Genomic DNA, 24,086 nt, shown 5'->3' with positions numbered 1-24,086 from the left:
AGGCGTAATATTGTTAACATTGCACTTATTTTACTAAAGAATTTTCAGGTTGTTCATACCACCTTCATAACACCTTAAAAAATCAACAAAACATAATTTAATATGGTGTAGGTCCGCCTTTTGCGGCAATTACAGCCTCAATTCTCCGAGGTATTGATTCATACAACTTGTGAATTGTTTCCAAAGGAATTTTAAGCCATTCTTCAGTTAGAATACCCTCCAACTCTTTTAGAGACGATGGCGGTGGAAATCGACGTCTTACTTGAATCTCTAAAACTGACCATAAATGCTCAATAATGTTGAGGTCTGGGGACTGTGCCGGCCATACGAGATGCTCAACTTCATTAGAATGTTCCTCATGCCATTCTTTAACAATTCTAGCTGTATGGATTGGGGCATTATCATCTTGAGGTGAAGGTGTTTCCATTATTTAGTCCAACCCCTGTATTTGTTCATGTATGCAAGTAATGTTCAAGTACAATTCGTAGATGTAAACATTTTAATTACGGAATTTTAAGTGTATTTTTGCAGGTATTATAGGATATTTAAGCATATTTAAGTGTATTTTTGCGTGTATTGTAGGATTTTTGAGCATAATTAAGTGTATTTTTGCGTGTATTGTAGGATATTTAAGCGTATTTTTTATTTTATGGAATTTACTTTTTTCACTCAGAAGTTCTTATCCTATTGTTTATATTACTTTACTGGTCCGGCCCACTTTTATGTCATATTAGGTTGGATGTGGCCCCTGAACTAAAATGAGTTTGACACCCCTGCTCTTGGACATAAATCATACAACGCAGAGAAAGTCTGTCATTTTAATATGAATATACAGTTTTTTTGTGGGTTTTGTCATTTCCATCCACTGATGTGTGTAACTCTTTTTGTGCAGCGTCCAACAGAGGACACTAGGTCAGAACATGAACATCCACATTAAACCCACAGCTGATGAACACAAACATGCCAGGGCTCAGTCATGTATTAGGATTTTACATTTTCTGGTTAAAAAATTACAAAAAAACAAAAAAAAAACCCTGTAGTGCCTGATGTGTTTTTATTCTTATGAGTTTCATTGAAATACGAACAGATGTTTTGTTCTGGAACAATCTTTCACATAAAGCTAAAAACATATAAAGTACTAAAAAGTATAAAGTACTAAAGCAGTGTTTTCTATCAAGTCTATGAGTAGGTTTTTGCCACTTTGACAGATTCGTTCTGGATCTTTTGGAAACAAAATTCCACTTTGATAAAGTATAGTGATGTTTTGATTTGAGGTTTGATTCCACAGTTCTGTTCAACGGCCAAACTCCGTGGCGACAGTTAAGACGGCGGCCTGCAGGCGTGAATACTGAACACTGCGGTTTTACTCAAAGCACCGTCTCTCTGAAGACTCCGATCAGACTGTGGCGATGTTCAGGGTGATCCGGGCGGGACCCTGTCCTGGACCCCGTCCTGGACCCCGCTCTGGAGCCTACTTTTGTACTGTTCTCTTGACGTGTGGCAGACTCCAGAGCCTCACAGGCGAAGGTGCTGAGGTCGCCACAGCTCTGAAGGTGAAACACTCCAGTTTTCCTCTTGGGGGGGCGGGGGAACGTCTGGCTGGAGCTGACTGCAGGGTGTTGCTGGGGGGGAGGGGCCTGACGCCGACCAGGACTCATCTCCGAATCAGTAAACACCTGGAAACACAATACAAGCATTCATGGCACCAAATAATGATGACTGACCAAAAAATGAACACAGGACATCTGAAGTTTGGTTTCAGGAGCCAGTGAAGCCCCAACACTGGAGCAATGGACCAACTCGGAACAGGACTGTGTTGAATCAGAACTGGGTGTGGGAAAACAGCCAAATAGTTGTTTATTGGGTGAACTGATCAGTTTCTTCCAAACCAAAGAGCGTCTGGTTTGCCTTCGTTGACCTGTAACGTGGTTTCATCTAAAGACTCGAAGCAAAATCATTAAGTATCAAAAACACAGCCTGCAAATCCAAAAAACCTCTTAATTTAATATGAAAGTTTTTATACATACTTCAAGTAGTCTTAATTTATTGAAAAAAAGTACGTAACAGTATATGCAAAGACTTTTTTTCAAATAAGTTGTGATGTACAAACATTAGCGTCTCTGTAAACGTTGATGTAAAGCGATAAAACATGGTCGTACAACAGGTCTGTGGAATGATCAGACCATATTATTCACTGGTCGACAAAAATATCAGTTACATTTCCACGGAAAACACTTTTTGATAATGATCCAAACCAGCTGGTAAGGTAAGAAAATAAGATAAGACTTTATTTATCCCACTGTGGGGAAATTTCAGTTAACAGCAGCAACATACAACAATCAAGTGCTCAGAAAAAGAAAGACAGAAAAACCACAAATGAGTGAAAATGAAATTATGAGGAGAAAAATAAATTTTGTATTCATATAAATATTTCCATAAACAAAGAATTACATGCATTAATGATCCAAACAGATGTGAGTCTCATGTTCTGTGTTTTCTGCTTCAGATTATGGCAGTTGATGGAACTCTACCTGTTCTATGTAGCTGGCGCAGCGAACGGCCTCGTCCATGTGCTCCTGGTCCGACTGCAGGACGTGGCGTATACTGTCCACCAGCTCCTGGACCTCAGGGGTCAGACCCTGGGCAGCCGGCTGATCCAGGATCTTCCTGACCAGCAGCTGTGTGTGTCGGTAGCTCTGGTAGTCCACCATGGACGAGGGCCGAGGCCGGCGCGGCGTCTGGCCGGCGCGGTTCCCCCGTCGGAGCGTGACCTGTCCCTGGGTGTGGGCTGCCAGGGTGGGCTCCGAGGTCTGTGTGGACGAGTCGGTGGTCTGCGGAGAAGCAGCGAGGGGGGGGTCACTGCTCCACACTATATGAGGGGAAAAGAAAGAATGGTCACACCTTCATTTCATATTAGTGCCAAGCAAAGAAGGAACCATCAAGACTCATTTATGGAACCAGTTTCCAGCCACAGCCTCAGGGTGGAGGTAAAAGCCTTTGAATGTTTTCATAATGGACGAGAATCTAATCTTTTCTTTCACTGATGAGTTCATCAGAGGTTGACCAATGGGTGTTATCCATCTGTTATCCATCAAGTTGGAATAATTCAGATACATTTCTCTTTTTATTCCTGTTTTTACACATCAGTAATTAAATACATGCTGCATATTTAGTTGTTTGTTTATCAAACTTTGTTAGACACTGGAATTGTTCTGCATAAAATGCCATGTTGTTTAAGGGGAAAAAAGTATTTTATTGCTGCTCAAATATTCGTTGAATATTGACTTGAATATTTGTTGCATTCTAATTGTTGCGTCTTCCATCTTTATGGGTTGGTTCTGCTGCTTGTCATTACCGGATCAACTGGCCATTTGTTCATACGTGACGCTAACTCTACCTGGACAAACTGCCTGAAATGCATTGCCAGAGACGTTCAGAGTCATTCTGCACTGCAGATGGGTTAACTGAATTAAAAATTTTAATCAGATTAATCATGATGATGGATTCATCCGTGTGAATGCGTTACAGACCAAGGTGAGGAAACGCCCACCTTTAGCTGGATCTGTCACCATGGGGTCACTGCTGGAGCGCAGGAGCCTGGGCCTCCTCCACTGGGATGGACCTGGGTTCTGCTGGGCCTGGGCCACAAGTCCTGATGAGGCTGAGACCATCTGGGGGTCTAAGACGGACAGACAGACAGACAGAGACAGACAGATGGCTTTTGTGAAACAGTTTCATGTCTGTGGGCAAAGTAAAATAATGAAAGCATCCACAATAAAACTAGAATGTTTGAAAAACCTGTTTGCTCTGTTGCTCTTTTTTAACAGCATTTGGTAAATAATTAAAAATGAAAATGAAGTTTTCATGGGGGGTTAATAAGTTCATCCTTAACATATATGTGGGTCAGATTTCAGACCCCACCAGGGTCAGTGATACAGATGCTAACTCAGTAGTACAGTACATTCCACCCTCACCTGCTGTGTGGTCATGTGACCAGCACTTACCTTGAGCAGACGTTTCCACCTCAGAGTTGATGGTGGAGTTGACGGAGGAGTTGACTGTCATTTCCGTCAGAGCAACGTCTGAGTCCTGAGAAGAACAGTGAGAAGACAATCACAACTCCAGAATTCAGTCACAAAGGAATGACGATTCGGATCAGTCATGACATTTATTCAGACAATTATGAATATCAACTGAAATTATTGATCATGATCCAACAGTGTCATCCAAAGCCTTGGCTCTTCCATCCACCTCTACTCAACCTCAGTCCACTTTGCCCCAGTTACTGACAAATATCCTACATCCAAAAAGTCACTTGAACACCTCACAGTAGTTTCATCTCACTGAGGCCAGAACCACAGATACAGTTGGCAATTTGTTGAACGACCAGACATCTGATTTATAATAAGTATTAGAGACAGAATTATAAGCCAATTAAATTTTAATGTTGAATGACAAGACACCCTCTGGGCCCAGCAACGAGCCCTGTGGTACCCCAAACTTTCACAATGAAATTCCTGAATAAAGACATGAACCTAAGCGAAGAGGAAATGTCAGCTACACCAGATCTTGGATCAAGGAGTCCTTTTGGAGACAAAATGGACAAAAGTGGCTCTTTAGTTTGTAAAGCTTGCTGACCACTGTTCTAGAGTGACCACTGGCCGTGACTACGATGTGCACTTGTAGGTGTACTTGTATTTCAGCGTCTACCTGAGTGTCCGCATTCGCGGAGCTCCCAGCTACAGCCTCATATGGAGGTGGGGGGTCCAGTGGACAGAAGACCTCCACCCCTTTGATTCGAGCCCCGTAGATGTGAGGCAGTGGGATCACACTGTCCCTGAGCATTCTGAAAAACAATACAAAGACAGTCAACAAAGTCACTGAATGCATAGTTTTCACATAGTTTTCTCCCACAACCGAATCCATTGAAAAAGTTCCACCACGTGACCACACATACTGTGTTATAATGTCTTATATATGTGCTTGCATTATCTTCACTGTAATTCTTTCGAAGAAGGAGGCTGTGGCGGCGCACTAGGTTTGCGGCGGCCCGATGCCTGACTTACATCGACCGTATTTCGTTTGACTGTACTGTGCTGTCAAATGACAATAAACGCTATTCTATTCTATATATAGAGGCAGTTGATATGCTGACATCACCATACACATAGATATGATAGCATCAGCTGGACTGATGCCAAAAAAAGCAACAATATGTGTGAGGGGCGGGGTTTGTTGTGCCTGGCACCCTTTGTTATGATTGTATTTTACTGATCTAACCACTTGAGATCATATTGGCCTGTATGTGGAACCTGAACTAAACTGATTGTTAATATCTTCAACACAATTTTTGCACTTTACAAATTCATCCCACGGGCCAGATTGGACCCATTTGGTGGGCTGGTTTTGGCCTGTGGGCCGTATGTTTGACACCTGTGATCTAGAAAGATGCTGAATCATAGCCGATCAACCACATAAGTAAAATGGTTCTTGGGTCCAAATTCAGTGGAAAAAGGCATTTCTGTTTCTGTTTATACAAATGTCCTCTGTTTTGAAAAGGGCAAAAACTACCTCAAGAAAGTGAAAAAAAACCTAATTTCCAAATTTGGGGAGTTTTTTTTTTTCCAATTTTCCCATTTCATTCAACATTTGCTAAAGTGAAAGTTTAAAGTCCACATTAAATAAGTTTCTGAAAATGTGCCAAATTGTTTCCTATTTGTTCCACACGCATTCCTGAACACACTACTAGTGAAATGATAAATGTTTATTTAATCTGTTTTATTATTACTTTGGAAATTCTTTGTGTCTGCAGTAATTGTAAGACAAATACCGTCACCCTGGAAAACATAATCCACAGTGTCAACACCAGCCATCACCTGATAGAGTTAAACAGCTGAAGAACACACCCAGTCTAATAGTGGCTAGTGTGTGTGTGTGTGTGTGTGTGTATATGTGTGTGTTATATGCAAATTGAAGTGGGTTAGTTTTGCTTTTAGCTCAGAGAAGACAAGCTGTAACACCATTCTTACAAGATTACAAAGGATGTTAGAGCTACTAGATCAGGGGTGTCAAACTCATTTTATTTCAGGGGCCACATACAGCCTAATATGAAATAAAGTGGGCCAGACCACTAAAATAATGTAAATAATAGGATAAGAACTTAGAAATAATATCACCTCCAAAGTTTTCTCTATGTTTTTGAGTGAAAAAAGTAAAATTCTATGATTAAAATGTTTACATCTATGAACCGTACTTGAATGTAACATGAACAAATATGAACAACCTGAAAATTCTTAAGAAAAATAAGTGTAATTTTAACAATATTACACCTCAGTTTATCATTTATACACGTGTATCACAACTTACAGATCACAGTGGATCTACAAATACACAAAACATTTGATAATAGGCAGAATGTTGTTAAAATACTACATACTTCTCTGAAGACATTTCAGGTTGTTCATATTTTTTGTGAAAAGCCAGTCTCCAATCCAATCCAATCCAATCCAACTTTATTTGAAAAGCACTTTAAAACAACTGCAGTGGACCAACGTGCTGTACAGAAGAATAATTAAAACCAAAACAGAAGAATAAAACACAAGAATAGATTTAAAGGCATAGAAACTGCACAAAAAAGAAAAAAGTGCTATACAGAAGAATAAGTAAAACCCAAATAAAAGAATAAAATACAAGAATAGATTAAAAAGCCATACAATTAAAAACAAAAATAAATAAATAAATCAATAAATGTAAATATTTTTGTGTAATTTTACTTTTTTGACACTAAAACAAAAAGAAAAAATTTGCTTTTTTTCATTATTTATAGGTTATTATGATAGTATTTTACTGGTCTGACACACTTTAGATTGAACATGCTTGACTGATAATATCTTCAGTGCAATTTTTACATTTCACAAATTCATCCCAGGGGCCAGATTGGACCCTTTGGTGGGCCGGATTTGGCCCCTGGGCCGCATGTTTGACACTTGTGTACTAGATGATCATTTAAAACCTGTGATTTTGACGTTTCTAATGAACAGACGCTATAAGAACAGTTTCCAAGGCTCTAGCACACAACAGAAATAAAGATGCAGTTGAAAAGTATTGGTGAATGAGGTCCGGTGTTTTCAGTCTGGTCTGTCTACAAACAGACCAGACTGAAAACACCGGACCTCATTCACCAATACTTTAAATATTATGATTATATTATATTATGATGTATTTTTACATTTCAAAAGTAAAAGTAAGATCAAGAATATCAAGTAGTAAGTACAGTGATGAATGAAAAGGATTCAACATAAGAACGTGTCATGTGGGTTTTACCTGCGAGCCAGGCGTGGTGTATATGAGTAGAATGTGGAGAAATAGGAGGGGGGAGGGGCGGGGGCCACAAACTCATCTGGGTCAGGAACCAGAGCTGGCTCCTCCCCTTCTTCGACAGTGGGCCTGGTCTCCTCCTATGAGAGAAAACAACGAAAATCAGACATTACTTCAAACCCAACCATATAAGCCACAGATGTCAAACATGCGGCCCAGGGGCCAAATCCGGCCCGCCAAAGGGTCCAGTCCGGCCCCTGGGATGAATTTGTGAAATGCAAAAATTACACAAAGATATTAACAAACCTTTTAGTTCAGGTTCCACATTCAGACTAATTCAATCTCAAGTGGGCAGGACCAGTAAAATACTATCATAATAACATAGAAATAATGACAACCCCAAATTTTTCTCTTTGTAAATGTAAATACTTTCATGTATTTACACTAAAACAAAGCATCATTTCACAAAAAATATGAATAACCTGAACAAATATGAACATTTTGAAACATCTGAAATGAACTTTACCAATATTCTGCCTGTTATTAAATGTTTTATGTATTTGCAGATCCACTGTGATCTGTAAGTTATAATGTACGTGTGTAAATGATAAACTGAGGCAGAATATTGTTAAAATTACACTTATTTTTTCATTTCGTTCATGTCATTCACATCTTTTGAAAGGATAGTTTGTAAACCTTTTCATAATATAAATTTACTTTTTTCACTCTAAAACATAGAGAAAAGTTTGAAGTTGACATTATTTATATATTTTTATGTTATTATCTTACCAGTCCGGCCCACTTCACATCAAATTTAGCTGAATGTGGCCCCTGAACTAACATGAGTTTGACACCCCTGATATAAGCATTGAAAAAAACAAAAATTAAACCTGGGTTTTTTGTTGCAGTGAAGTGGATATGTCAGTGAACAATAATAAAATAACATTTTGAGCACTGCTGATCATTAAGCCGCTGTACTGCTGTATTTCATCAGCCTATCAGACTGGTCCGTTGTGCGTTCTCATACCAGGCAGGGTGTTCTGGTGGTGAAGATCTGCAGGTAACGCAGAGCAGCTGCCATCAGGCATACAGCTGTGGTCAGGGCGTTCAGAGCACACAGGGCAAACAACACCTTCTGCAACAATATACACACACACTGACATGTTAGGAAATACATGACACAACCACATCACCTCAGAACTGTAGAAAACATCTCCATCGCTAATGTTTTATTTGAGTCACTGGAAATCTGGTCAGAGGGGTCCACTGATTTGAACTCACCATTAGCTGATTTTCAATAAATGTAACAAGAATAAATGTGCATTAAAGGGAAAAGGAAAAACCTTTTTCAAATGAACTCTGACATTGTTCATTTAATGTTGCAGTTCTTGATAGTTTTTAGCATCACTGAGCAAAACTTCCACAATTCCCTTAAAGCATATGGTAAGTCAATAGGTATGAGACGACAGCGACTATTAAAGCTACTTCTTCTTTGTGTTTACAGGCTCTAGAAAACTTATCTTGTGACACCCTGATGGTGGTGGTGATGGGGTATGGGAGTGGTGATAGGGTATGGAGGTAGTGGTAGGGTACGGTGGTGGTGGTGACAGGGTATAGTGGTGGTGATAGGGTATGGTGGTGGTGACGGGGTATGGTGGTGGTGATAGGGTATGGTGGTGGTGATGGGGTATAGCGGTGGTGGTGACGGGGTATAGTGGTGGTGATAGGGTATGGTGGTGGTGTTGGGGTATAGCGGTGGTGGTGACGGGGTATAGTGGTGGTGATGGGGTATAGTGGTGGTGATGGGGTATGGTGGTGATGGGGTATAGTGGTGGTGGTGATGGGGTATAATGGTGGTGATGGGGTACAGTGGTGGTGGTGATGGGGTATAATGGGGGTGATGGAGTATAATGGGGGTGATGGAGTATAATGGGGGTGATGGGGTATGGTGGTGGTGATGGGGTATGGTGGTGGTGATGGGGTATAATGGTGGTGATGGGGTATAATGGGGGTGATGGGGTATTGTGGTGGTGATGGAGTATAGTGGTGGTGATGGGGTATGGTGGTGATGGGGTATGGTGGTGGTGGTGATGGGGTATAATGGGGGTGATGGGGTATGGTGGTGGTGATGGGATATGGTGGTGGTGGTGATGGGGTATAGTGGTGGGGATCATGTATGGTCCTGATGGGGTATGGTGGTAATAGGGTATGGTAGTGGTGATGGGGTATGGTGGTGGTGGTGATAAGATGTGGTGGTAATGGGGTATGGTGGTGCTGGTGTATGGTGGTGGTTGGGTACGGTGATGGTCAGGTATGGTGGTCTACCTTGAGCAGGATCCTCATGGTGCTGCAGGAGTGGGCTGGGTGCAGCTCCAGTAGTTTCTCTTCAGGACATTTGGAGGTGGAGGACAGGGAGCAGCAGTAACACACATCTCCAACCTCACTCTGAAACAACACAAACACATCCATGACGTTCAGACACTGCAGCGTCATCCACAGTCTCTGCATTCCAGTCCTAATGCCACCACACAGGTTACTATGAAAGAAACAGATTTATTATGTCGCAAAATAATATGCAATTTGCTAAAACAATTACACCTGCTTTCAGATATTAGTAAGTTTATGTTGCTTCATTTTTGAACTTTTTTTTTAAAGAAATTCATTTTTTTCTTAAAAATCCAATCAAAACCACTAGACTCAGATTTAACAGTATAACACAGAGGATTATGTGTAATTTTAGCTGTAATTCACTTCAATCCATGATCTAAATCACAATTTTCTCACCTCTTATAACACAGGCAGGTTATAACCCACGTTTTCTTCTAAGTTTCTCTGTTTTTGGCCTTTTGCTGCTGTCATCCAACTACAAACTCTGCATTTCAGCATCACGTTGGATTCATTTAGCTGCAGTGTTTCTGTTAATCACCTGTAGTGTGGCCTCGTCTGACTTTTATTATGGATCAAAAACATTTTCACACTAGCATTAACTCGAGCATCTGTATAAATTACGCTCTCATTGGTAAACCTTCATTATTTCTTCAACAGTGGAAATACAACACATTCCACAAAGTTCTTAAAGGTGCGGAAGACTTTCAACACCAATTTTTCATCAAATCTGTAAAACCTCAGTCATACCCTCAGTATCACCAATCTGTAAATCTTTCTGTGATTACTCACCTCAATCTCTTGCATTATGGTGAACAATTTTTTAGTGCCATCCACCATAAACAAACCGTATTGTTTACAAACAGAGTCGGGAGGTAACTTGGGCATCTTCGGAATGTTGTCGCGACGTGCATTGTGAGAAAGGGAGGCTTGCACAGCCACCTGCAGCGGCAGCGCAACCAGATGATATTATATGGATGAAACAAACACGCGGAAACAGCTGAAATGCAGAAACGGCTGGAGGAATATGTATAGTCTGAGGGGAGCTCCTGTCGTTTCTGTGTCGTGTCTCTAGCAGCTGCCGCTGTCAGGTGGCTGCGTGAGCCTCCGTTTCCCACAATGTACGTCGCGACAAAATTCCGAAGATCTGAAGATCCGAAGATGCCCGAGTTACCTCCTGGCTCTGAATGTAAACACACGTTTTGCTTATGGTGGATGGCACTTCGAAATTGTTCACCGTAATGCAAGAGATTCAGGTGTGTAATCACAGAAAGACTTACAGATTCATGATACTGAGGATATGACTGAGGTTTGACAGATTTGATGGAAAATTGGTCACAAAAGTTTCCAGCACCTTTAAGTTAATAAAGACCAAACCTGAGCATCGCTATAACAAAGTCACAAACCTAGAAAACTGGCATCAGTAATGTTAGTAACATTCTGTAAAATATAAAACAGGCCATTTGATACACACACACACACACACCCCAATGGCAATACTGATGCTACTTTGACTTGTGTAATTTATCGCCTCCTTAACAAAGAAATCCTCAATCTAAAGATAAAATCTTTTAAAAACTATTTTTTAATTTACTTTATTAATCCCCAAGGGGAAATTCAAAATACAGTCACTGCTCCACAAAAACAGTCATACCACATCAACAATAAATAAATAAATAAATGCAGAGTATAAGTAGCTAAGAATAAGTTAGATTAAAAAGAAAGTAGAAATAATAGACAAAATGTGTTTTCTACCTATCACATAAAAACAGAAAACCATAAAAACATAACCCCACCCCCCCAAGGACAAAAGTGTTCCGGAGCTTCTACCTCCTGTACACCCCCACCCAGCTACTCCTCCCACCTCCCCTCCCACTTATACTGCTATACTGTCTTATTACTCAAGGGACAAACGACTTTGCGTATCTTGTTAAAATTATAGTTTTGAGGTGGTTCTCAACCCACCAGTTATCAATAAAACATTGACTACAAGCCCTTCTCGAGGGGATCTATCTGGAATGGTCATCAGCCTGTATTAATAATGCTAAGTTTAGAACATTGGAGATGTGGGAAAAAAGCTGCAGAAGATGTTAAGAAACTGCTGTCATGACTTTTGGGATTCTGATCTATGGTAACTATATGTCCTGTTTGTAATCCTGATTAATACTTTGTTTATTCAGTTATTTTGATTTTTACTTTATTTGTCAGACGCTCAATACCAGATTGTGTGTACCACAAGGAGGGGAATAAGGGGAATATTGCTATCTTTGAATTACCACAGATTCAAAATATACAAATTAATGAAAAACCCTAAATAAATAAATAAAAAACCTGTGTATACATATACACACAGGCAGAGCAGGCGTCCACTCAGAGCTCTATGTATAGAGCAGAGTGTAAAGCAGTATCCCCATCTATTTTTACACATCCCCCCCACCCCCCTACAAAGGACATGTGGACAGAAATACAGGCAGAGCAGAGCGACACAGGAAAAGAGAGACGACACAGCCACCAGAAAGGTCAAAGGTCACTGAGTGCAGCTCTGAACTCCACACTCATTGCATTTCCTGCAGCTAAACAGGAATGTCTTCGTCACTGTTTTAAGTCACATGACGCTGTGTGGATGGATGAGATCTGGAGTTAGATACTGGAAAATACAGCTCACACGTCTGCGTTTGCACGGGGTCAGACCAGACGATCATACAGTACAGGTATGACCACTGAGACCGGCCAATCAGAACACATCCTCTGTCATCCCCCCGGGTATGGGCACATTTATGAAGACTTTTTCCATTTGACCCCTTTTTTCCTCTTAAACCCTTTTGTATCAATGTTTTTTTTCTTTCTTTCTTATAATTTTTTAACCCTTTCATGCATACTGGTCACTACAGTGGACAGCTGTTCTATAGCTGTTCTCTTGTATATTCATGGATTTAGTTGTTCTTTTCATTGTTTTTTTTTTGTTTTGTTTTTTTTTTTACCCATATCTTTATTAAAGTTTTAAGACACTACATATCTTTTCTGACATGAATTGGTAACATTATGTACATCTCTCCTGGGCATAAACCCCCAGAATCACAAGCCCTCCCCATAGTTTTCACACAATTTATCACTAAATTCATGTTTCTGTGCATCAAAAATTAAACGTGTGGTGTCCAGCTGAGTAGACATTTTTCCAACTTAATGAAAAATAGGTTCATAAGAATTTTTTTTTCATTATTATAATTTTTTTTTAATGTATTTTTGAATTTTTTAAAAATTATTTTTATATATATTTTTTAATTTATTTTTCAGAAGAAATTTTTCAATTGCATTGGTTTTTTCATGCCTAAAGAGGAATAAAAACACTCAGGAAAAAATTTTGATTAAGGTTCTCATAATTCATGCATGAAAAGGTTAATATCACAAAAGGGCACCCCAGCATTCCTGTTCTAGGGAGTTTAGTTCTTTATTTGTTTTTTTTTTATTTTACCTTTATTTAACCAGGAAAACCTCATTGAGATTAAAAATCTCTTTTTCAAGAGTGTCCCGGCCAAGACGGGCAGCAGTACATTAAATAGTTACAGACACAGACTTTCAAACATAAAACGAATACAAGTTTTCAATACATAAAAAACACATAGTCAAGTCAAACCTTCCAAAGTCAACTTTGCAAAAAAGTGCCCATGACATGAAGACAATGTGCATCAGGCTAAACATCTGCAGCCAAATGTCTCCCTCTCTAAGTCATACAACATCCTCTTAAAAGTGTCCAACGAAACCAGATCCTTAAGTTTCAGGTCTTTTTGTAGTTCGTTCCAGGTGAATGGGGCCGCAAACCTGAAGGCCTTTTTTCCCTGTTCAATTCTAACTTTAGGAACAGACAAAAAGAAAAGATCCTGAGAACGAAGATTATAAGTGTCTGTGGTGCTCCGACTGATGTAGGTCTGAAGGTAGGATGGGAGCAGACCTAGAATAGACTTATAAACTAAAATACACCAGTGACTCAGTCTGCAAGCCGACAAAGAAGACCATCCTACATGATCATAACACAAACAATGATGGGTGAGAGCTTTAAAATTGGTGATGAACCTCAAAGCTCCATGATACACAGTGTCCAGTGACTGTAAACTATGGGAGGAGGCATGCATGTACATCACCGTAGTCCAACACAGACAGAAACGTAGCTGAAACCAGTCTCCTTCTTGATTCGAAAGACAGACATGATTTATTCGAAAGAAGAAGCCAAGTTTTAGTTTTTTAACAAGCTGCTGAATATGCGCAGAAAAAGAAAGGGAGTTTAGATCTTAATTTTGTATCGTATAAATTACAGCTTTTGTATTACTGAGGGAGGACCAATCAACCAATCATCCGTATCTGTATTGTCTGTGGAGTCACGGGTGTATTGATGTGTGATTCAGTGGTAATTTTAAGATGAACGGATGAGAATGGTCAATTGTTATGTGAATAACCATGGAAAATCCTAATAAAAAGAGAATTGGAAAAAAAAAAAAAAAAGAAATATATGACTTTTAATACCTGTTAGATGAAGGAATGACTCAAGAAGGAACAACTAATACAAATCAACAAACTAAACTATCAGATGTCAGTGTCAGATATTTATGTGCTGTGTTATATTAAAGGTTTTTTCATAAATTTGTATATTTTGTATCTGTGATAATGTGATGAAGGACTGAAATGCCTTAAAATGACAACTCTTTTTATAGTAAGAATGAGGCTTTCTGTTAAGGCGAGGATTAATTATGCAGCAAGTTAAAGTAACATCTTCATTGGCTATCATCTAAAATATTCATGTTAGTATCTGCTACAATTTTTGCAATTTGCGCATCCCTATTCCCATCCCTAATTTGTACTACAGGCATGCAAAGCTGTTAGTATTCTTAAACGAGGGTATTAGCAGGTCTGAAAAAGACAAATTTATAACTTTCTAAAATGTTTTTCAAGGCGTCTTTTGTGAAATTTCAGACCTTCTGTTCACATAAACAGCACAACTGGCCTCATATTTTCTGTTTTGAACCAGCTGGTACTGTTTTAATCTAATGTTACATTTCCATTCGTCCGAGAATAATGTTTGTGCTACTGACGTTCGACCCCACCCACCAATGAACCCCTCCACCCATGAACGACTGTTGAAGGACCTACTCATTCCCATCTTCGTTAGGATCAAATCATGGACACTCATTACACATTAGTCCAGTGGTTCCCAACCTTTTTTGGCTCATGACCCCATTTTAATATCACAAATTTCTGGCGACCCCAGACATTCAAAACAGAGACTTTTTTTTTTTGGGTAAAATTAATTTGTTTTTGATCATGTAATAGTTTGCTATACAATGTTGCAAATAAATGCTAATTTTAGACAATATTTAGGCTATATAATGTATATTATTATGGATGGAGGCAGATGACTGCACAAAGTGAGAATTTGATTTTCCTTGGTCAGGATACGTACAGTCAGTCCAGCTTGGATTTACAAGGTTGACAATTAATACTGAACAAACAAGAACTCAAACTATGAATTATGAAAGAGCTGCAGCATCTGAAACCGACTACAATGAACATTTGACAGATAAACAGTACCACAGTGCTTCAGTTTCAGCTTCAGAGTTTGTCATGTCTTTTATGGATTGGGATTGTCTCTCTCAACTCACCATATTTTTTATTAGTAAGTTTTTATTTTTATCAATTACTAGAAATTTCAGGGAACCCCATTTGAATTCCAGGTGACCCCACATGGGGTCCCAACCCCAAGATTGAAAAACACTGCATTAGACTAATTCTGTACAAAGATTTACCAAGAAAATATAGAAGTATCATTTATTGTGTCTGTGGGATTTTTAAGTTATATTTCAGAATTATCATTTTTCAGGATATTTATGGCCTTAATTTAGGACAATCACATTTCAGACTTCTAAGGATCCCTGGAAATATATCGATAAAAACCAAATGTCCAAAACAAAGATGATTATTAGGCCTACACTGACTTAAAGAAGAGTATAACTTGACAATGACAGCGGACCTGGTGGTTCTACTGTTTACATGAAAGTGATACCATTCCTCCCATTTATCCCCTGACAGGCTATAATTTACTGTAACGTAACCTTGACCACAACAATGAATAGCGGCTGAGTTCCTACAACAGGAGTGTGTCAACAGATTCATGAGTCCACAACATGAACAACAACACAACACACACAGGCTCACCAGTTGGCAGTTGGTCATACTGGAAACCAACTGTGCTCCCTGGCAGCATAGGATGAATCCAGCCAGATTAAGGAGCACACACACCACAGACAGCAGGACAAACACATTGACCTGGAGATGTAGAGATGGGGAGGGGGGAGGGGGGAGGGGGAGGGGTGAGAGAAAGAAGGGAGGAAGGATGGTTATTGTGTCGATGCCTACAGACACACACAGTACAAGGATGTAATTAAATGATAAAAGACAGAAGTGACACCACTGAAATGTAACACAGGCAGATGGATGCAGACGCTGATGGATGGCTGATAATGTATCCCATAATATCTAATAGTATCTGATAATATCCAATATATCTGATAATACTGCATAATATCCAAAAATATCTGACAATACTGCATAATATACAATAATATCTGATAATATCCCATAATATGTTATAGTATCTGATAATATCCACTAATATCTGATAATACTGCATAATATCCAATATCTGACAATATCCCATAATATCCAATAATGTCTGATAATATCCTATAATATCCAATATCTGATAATACTGCATAATATCCAATATCTGATAATATCCCATAATATCTGATAATACTGCATAATATCATATATCTGATAATATCCCATAATATCCAATAATATCTGATAATATCCAGTATATTCAATAACACCCCATAATATCCAATAATGTCTGATGATATCCCATAATATCAAAAAATATCTCATAATATCCCATAATATCTAATAATATCTGATAATACTGGATAATATCCAATATCTGATAATATCCCATAATATCCAGTAATATCTGATAATATCCAATTATGTCTGATAATATCCCATAATATCCAACAATATCCCAAAATATCCAATAATGTCTGATGATATGACAATGACGATAATATGACATAAGATCCAATATCTGATAATATCCAGTAATGTCTGATAATATCCCATAATATCCAACAATATCCCATAATATCCAATATCTGATAATATCCAATATATTCAATAATATTCCATAATATCCAATAATGTCTGATAATATCCTATAACATCCAGTAATGTCTGATAATATCCCATAATATCTGAAACTATCTGTTAATACTGCATAATATCCGATAATATCTGATAATATCCAATATATCTAATAATATCCCATAATATCAAATAATATCTGATAATATCCTATAACATCTAATAATATCCCATAATATCCTGTCGCATATCGCATCCTGTCAAAACGTAGAATTCCGAAAAGGCCAGAGTGACGGTTTGGTTTCGGTTTGATATGTAAACAAACAGACTTCGAAATTGTTCACCGTGAGGGAAGTGATTCAGGTGCATAATCACAGAAAGACCAACGGCTTCATGATACTTTGGCTATCATTTGGGTTTCACAGATTTGATGAAAAACTGGTGACGAACATCATACGTAGCTTTAAATGATCACACGTATTTATTTCTCATTCTCTTTTCTTCACATACAACAAGAAAACACAGGAAATTATGTGCATGAGTCAACAATCTCAGGTCCAATGTGGTCTACAGGGTCTGGAAGGTCCACCTCTGCATGAACAGTGAGTGGAACTGCTTTGTTAGGTACCATGAAGTAATGGTACTAATGTAAGGAATGATGTTCAAAGGGATCATGTGGATGTGGACAGGGGTCTGGATCAGCACTTATGATATTCTAATGTTTGAAAGGGACGATCTAATGTTCTAAAATACAGGGGTTGGACTAAATAATGGAAACACCTTCACCTCAAGATGATAATGCCCCAATCCATACAGCTAGAATTGTTAAAGAATGGCATGAGGAACATTCTAATGAAGTTGAGCATCTCGTATGGCCGGCACAGTCCCCAGACCTCAACATTATTGAGCATTTATGGTCAGTTTTAGAGATTCAAGTAAGACGTCGATTTCCACCGCCATCGTCTCTAAAAGAGTTGGAGGGTATTCTAACTGAAGAATGGCTTAAAATTCCTTTGGAAACAATTCACAAGTTGTATGAATCAATACCTCGGAGAATTGAGGCTGTAATTGCCGCAAAAGGCGGACCTACACCATATTAAATTATATTTTGTTGATTTTTTAAGGTGTTTCCATTATTTTGTCCAACCCCTGTACATGTTGCCAATCAAAACATCAAAAATCATTCCTGTTTGTATCCCTCGAAAATATCTTTCCAAACCAATGTTCTGAAAACCACGTCTTTAAATGTATGTTTATGGCATTCCATAATTTAATAATTTACATAAAGTCATTCCATAATTTAACACCAATAACTGAAACACATCTTTTTATACATTTATTTAATGGCTTTTTGTACCGTAAACATACACGCTTTCCGAAAATGATTCAAAAGCAGAAAAACATGAACACTGGGACAGGAATACAGATGTTTGGATATGAGCAAATTCAATGTTCGAAGAATTGAAAGGAGGAGGTTGAGGGACGTTATTGTTGTAAATCAGTTACTAGGAATACTTTTATTTTCAGAATAAGGGCCAAACCTGTTACTTCTCAGCATATGCAAACATAGTCTTAGGCCCAATCCCAATTCACCCTTTGCCACCCCACCCCCCTTACCCATACCCCTCCATTTTCCGCATACATGCGAAGGGGTAGGGGTGTCCTGATTCTCGATTAGACGAAGGGGAAGGGCTAACGCGGAGGGGTGGACCACACTACGAACGGAGGGGTAGGAGAAATTTCCCATAATTCTGTTTGAATCATTGGCAAGATGGAGGTAAATAGCCAAAAAGTGCAGCAGTGTGATGAAAGAAATAGTGATGTCCTAATCTGGATTTTTTTTGCTTCCAATCCGATCCGATTTTTGGGGGATTAGTTTTGCTGATACCGATCTGATACTGATCCGATACCAACTTTTTACAATGAAATTTTGATTTTAATTCGGAGTCATTATTTATAGGTTATGAGGTTGAGACATTTTACTACTTCCTCTAAGCCTCCTGCTGTTGTGCAGCTTTTCCCTACCTTCCGAAACTCTAATTTGAGGGGGCAGGACGTTTGTTTACCCCACCCCACCCCACACCCAGAACCGAGCCCGGATCAGACCGATCTCGTGACTAAATCCAATCTGATCCGATCTTCTAAAAAATGCCAGATCAGCAGCCGATACTGATCTTTAGATCGGATCGGGACATCCCTAGAAAGAAACACACAAATGTACGTACTTTCTTCGTAAACAACTTAATCATTTGATCGACCGTTTAAGATAAGATAAGATAAGATATGCCTTTATTCGTCCCACAAGGGGAATTTACAGGTTTTAATGCTATTTCAGTGTGTTATAGACTACATTTCTGCAGTTTATAGTTGATAGCCGCACAAAGACGACCAAAGCCCATGGAACAGAGACGGTTACAGCTACTGACGACATGGTGAATACTTTTGGAAACAAAGTTGTCGCATCTGTTAATAGCAGCATCGATGACGTAACAGGTTGTGAAGGGTTGTCTCATTTCATAGGGGAATGTTTCAACCCCTAACCTTTGCAGCTCTGTTTCGAGGGGTAGTGCCAAGTGCAGGGGCCAAGGGGTAAGAGGTAGGGGTAAGGGGTAGGGCTAAGGGGTGAAATGGGATTGGGCCTTAGTGTTCGGTGGAATAAAGGGACTGAAACCCAGTCTTACCAACAGCAGCATGGGCCTCCTCCATGTGGTCAGACCCACGATACCTGACAGAATCACCTGGAAACACATGGACAAACAGAAGAGCCATGAATAAACACCTCGTTGCATCTTTTATGTCATTTTTGTAGAATAAAATCACAAGTTTCTGTGAAATTTTCTAATAATAAAATATAGAAATTAAAAAAAATAAAGCATGTTATATTTCTGTTTCACCACTGAATGGAGGTGGTTATCAGCGATATGTAAAATAAAGTCATTACTTTAAATCATTTTGATATGTTAATTACAGATCAGTTTTGACAGAACAGAATAACATACTAGAGAAACATAGATTAAAATAACAGTGTATGAATCTGTAATATCCATGTACAGTCTACCATGATGGCACTGAAAAGGAAACCCTAGGACTAAAGGGGGAACGCAGGAATTATGTGTTTATTCTTATCACTGGTGTCAGTTTCACAGAATTCAACAACACAGATGAAACAATGAACAGAACATATGAGTAGAGTCTTAGTTTAGTGCCGTGACTACATATGTTCCATCATTTCAACAGGAGAAAGTGTTTTATATGTGTACATACAGGAGTGGAAAAGGAGTCTTTCTGAAGGTGTTCCATCAGACTGACACAAACAAATGCACTATTTTTGAAACAACCAAACTAAATAGTTGGTAGTTTCAACATTTCACATCCTGGGTGTAAAGTAAAGTAAAGTAAAGTAAAGTAAAATGAAAGTAAAGTAAAATAAAGTAAAATAAACTTTATTGTCCCCTGAGGGAAATTCTCTGGGTGTATTTCATTATCTGCTGAAACATCCAGTTTGGTCCTCGATGGAACTGAGCATGTGCAGAAGGGTCATGTGGGTGTAATGGACCAATACTGGGCACAGTTTAATATAATACATCACAAATACATGCGGTGAACACAAGCTTATTTCCACCATGGTACAAATATGAAAATTAGGTATAATGTCATATACTGTACATTCCCACAGTGATATTTTGGCTCATTCTTACTTTAAAATGAGTCCAAGCTTCAAATCTTACAATGGCTTAAATCTACATTTCAGTCAGGCTGGAAAAAATATTGAATTTTTTCTGTTTTTGCTGTGATGTGAGAAACGTCTCCATTGACATGAGCTCATCTGTAGCTCAACAGTCTTTTACACATACATATGTAATGGTATTTCTCTGCTTGATTAGAAATTATACATTTGTACTTTTGTAGAAAATAAGGCACATTATTTTTAATGTGAAATTATTTTTTATTACTGTGGTGGTTTTAATACAGAAACCATTGTCAGTATGTTCTGTCTTAATCTGAGACAGAAAGCAAAGTAGGTTTGATTTCTGCAGCCAGTCCTGAAAAGTCTAAATCTAGTCCTAAGACCTGAAAAAGAAGGTCCCAGGTCTCTGGTGCCTTTCTCTTCTTGACCGTTACACGTGGAAGCTGCACATGTGAATGTTTGTATTTGTTTCTATCCCTGGGATGTTTTACACAGACACTGAGCTGTCAGAACATGTCACAGTATTTACCAAAGAGCAAAGGTACAACTACACAACATAAGATACAACAACTAGTCCAGGTGTGTCCATCAGAGGAGGCTTGGACCAAACAGACCACATGACCCCAACTGTAGGACAGGTCTACTGCTGGACTACAGGCATACTGTACCACAGCTGTAGTACTACAGGCATACTGTACTACAGCTGTAGTACTACAGGCATACTGTACCACAGCTGTAGTACTACAGGCATACTGTACTACAGCTGTAGTACTGCAGGCATACTGTATTACAGCTGTAGTACTACAGGCATACTGTACCACAGCTGTAGTACTACAGGCATACTGTACTACAGCTGTAGTACTGCAGGCATACTGTATTACAGCTGTAGTACTACAGGCATACTGTACTACAGCTGTAGTACTGCAGGCATACTGTATTACAGCTGAAGTACTACAGGCATACTGTACTACAGCTGTAGTACTGCAGGCATACTGTATTACAGCTGAAGTACTACAGGCATACTGTACTACAGCTGTAGTACTGCAGGCATACTGTATTACAGCTGTTGTAATGCAGGCATACTGTACTACAGCTGTAGTACTGCAGGCATACTGTACTACAGCTGTAGTAAAGCAGGCATTCAGCTGTACTACAACAGGTGTAGTACAGCTGTAGTACTACTGCTGCAGGCCTGTACCACACTGCACTACTACAGTACTACAGTAGTACACAGGCCTGTGTACTACAGTACTACAGTAGTACACAGGCCTGTGTACTACAGTACTACAGTAGTACACAGGCCTGTCTATGTTGGATTTGTACTCACTATGTGTGTATGTGAAAGTGGATTTTCAGGCTCAGCTGTTGACTTTTTTCCAGTTTTCTTCACTCTGACAAAACCACCATCCTAAACACAGACACATGTTTCAAGGCGGACTTCAGAGTCGGACTTACCGACGAACCAGCCCAGAACGGACACGAGTTCCGGATGGGGGGAGAGTTACTGAGGGACAGGGCTCCGAAGGACAGCGCCACCATGGTGGCACCGAGCAGCAGCTGCAGTAGGCCCAGGGACAGCAGCGGTCGGCCGGGCAGCAGCAGGCGGGAGCCCCCGGTGCCGACCCGCGAAGAGGAGGACAAACCCCGCGGTCTGTGTCGGTAAGACGGCTCCGACAGCTGCGAGGTCCCGCTGACCGGACAGCACGAGCCCGGTAGAACCACCGGCAGAGACATCCGAGGCCGGGCAGGACGGACGAACACGGCCCGGAACCAGGGGGAGGTGGGGGGTTGTTTTCACCGACAACACGGCGGATCCTGGAGGAGCGGAGTGGAGCGGCCCGGCCCCCCCGCCATCATGGAGCCCAGTTTTAAATAACAGCCACGGAGGAACCAGAGGGGCTGGGATTGACTTTCACATACTTGGCAGCGGAAAGGGGGGGGGGGGGTATGTAAACAGCGCTGAGCCGAACCGGACCGTTTTGGGCCTTTCTACATGATCCACACACGGACCAGTCCAGAACTGGTTTAGAGGCAGGACTTTTACTCACATTCCACTCCCACATTACACTATACACACACATACCGTATATACATATATGTATAAATACATATGCGTGTATATATACGCATATACACATACAGTGTACAGATACAATATATGCATATGTACACTGTATGCATAGGCCTATATGGAAAAAATGTGCAGCATAGAAATCCAAAAAAGTGAAAAATAGTAATACAGTTCTGTATTATATTTGTAAATTCTGTGTCTTTACCGTGTCAGACAGTTTTATACAGTGAGTAGGCCTATTAGACTGATCTAATACAGGAACCTCTAAAAACAAAAGCAGTCTGTAGATTTTTATTTCATACCTTGTATCTACAGTACTATGTTAAAGTCTTGTTCCACCTTTAGAGTTTCTTACAAGGTTGAAAAGATTTTTTGTTCAAATACACAGGGGTTATGTGCACAACTTTAAAAGATAACTAAACTAAATGTGTCATAAAGGTTAAAGTTAGTGTTTAGATTGACTTTTGACCCCATGACAAGAAGCAGCACAACAGAAATGTGTTGAATGAGAACTAGTGTAAGAGTTGTCAAATCTCACTGAATAAAAGGGCTAGAGACCTGTTCAGGACAAAGGGGGGGGTGTCACCAAATATCACTGCAGTTCATTTTTACTCTGAAACTAGTTTCCTGCTATTCATACTTCACATTTCCAGAGCTGAGCTGCATGTTATCTCACCAAGTCATGTTTTGCAGGACCAGAAACAAACCAGACCGAGACAAACATCTCATTTTTCAGACCACAGATGGGACAAGGACCCCAGTACTTAACTTCTAAGTGACTTTGCCATACAGACACTTATGTTTAATTTCTGTCTGAACTTCGATACAAATTTGTAGTGCAAATGTCATTTGATTATCTGTTTTTGTTAAAACTTTGTGTTGTCATTTCAGTTGATTTTGGAATAAAGGACAAGTTGTCTGACAGACAACTTTGACCATTTCACTAGTCAAATGTATTGTGAGAAGTTCACTGCAGCTCTGTTGAGAACTGTAGCCAGATGATTAGCTGATTAAAGAATGTCTTTAGTTGGTATACTGCAAGAACAGGCACAAGCTGTTGATTCCTATAGTTCAAGATATTCCCAAACTCAGTCCAACCTTGAAGTTAAACACTATGATTCTCACAAACACCACCTTTACAACATGTGTAGGCAAATTCATTTTATTTTCATAATCAAGTGAACAGGTGGGTCCCATCAGATGAAGCCATGCACCTCATGAGCACTGGATCTGAAAACAGAGTGCATTGTTAGTAACAGTAGTGCAGCTTAAGGCATTTAATCTAGAGTCTGGTAGGTCTTCACCCATCTACACTAAGTGAACCAACTCACTGAGGTTTAGAATCATTACAGTCAGGTCAAAAATGGATGCATTAGACATTTAAAGGTTGTCCTTTCTCCCCGGGTTTCAGCATGTGGTTAGGACAGCCAAGTGAGT

At 39.5% G+C, this 24,086-nt stretch overlaps 1 protein-coding gene across 2 annotated transcripts; it reads right to left on the bottom strand.

The window, feature by feature from the left end:
* Nucleotides 1–674: 674 nt before the first annotated feature.
* fam189a2 (family with sequence similarity 189 member A2) lies at nucleotides 675–22,487 on the bottom strand. Of its 2 annotated transcripts, XM_030142545.1 has the most exons (11): nucleotides 22,034–22,487; nucleotides 19,572–19,628; nucleotides 15,907–16,017; nucleotides 9,643–9,762; nucleotides 8,345–8,452; nucleotides 7,324–7,457; nucleotides 4,711–4,846; nucleotides 4,005–4,089; nucleotides 3,551–3,679; nucleotides 2,532–2,869; nucleotides 675–1,676 (listed from the first exon to the last, which is right to left on the bottom strand). In XM_030142545.1, exons 1-11 carry the CDS (start codon nucleotides 22,310–22,312, stop codon nucleotides 1,368–1,370), a joined length of 1,806 nt encoding a protein of 601 aa, XP_029998405.1. In that variant the 5' UTR covers nucleotides 22,313–22,487; the 3' UTR covers nucleotides 675–1,367. The 2 variants fall into 2 exon arrangements, with proteins under 2 accessions (XP_029998405.1, XP_029998406.1); XM_030142546.1 differs by lacking the exon at nucleotides 15,907–16,017.
* Nucleotides 22,488–24,086: the final 1,599 nt, after the last annotated feature.

Source organism: Sphaeramia orbicularis, chromosome 9 (genome assembly GCF_902148855.1).
Source record: "Sphaeramia orbicularis chromosome 9, fSphaOr1.1, whole genome shotgun sequence".
NCBI lineage: Eukaryota > Metazoa > Chordata > Actinopteri > Kurtiformes > Apogonidae > Sphaeramia > Sphaeramia orbicularis.
The sequence above is the reverse complement of the archived record's forward strand: the minus strand, read 5'-3'. Positions and strand labels throughout refer to the sequence as shown.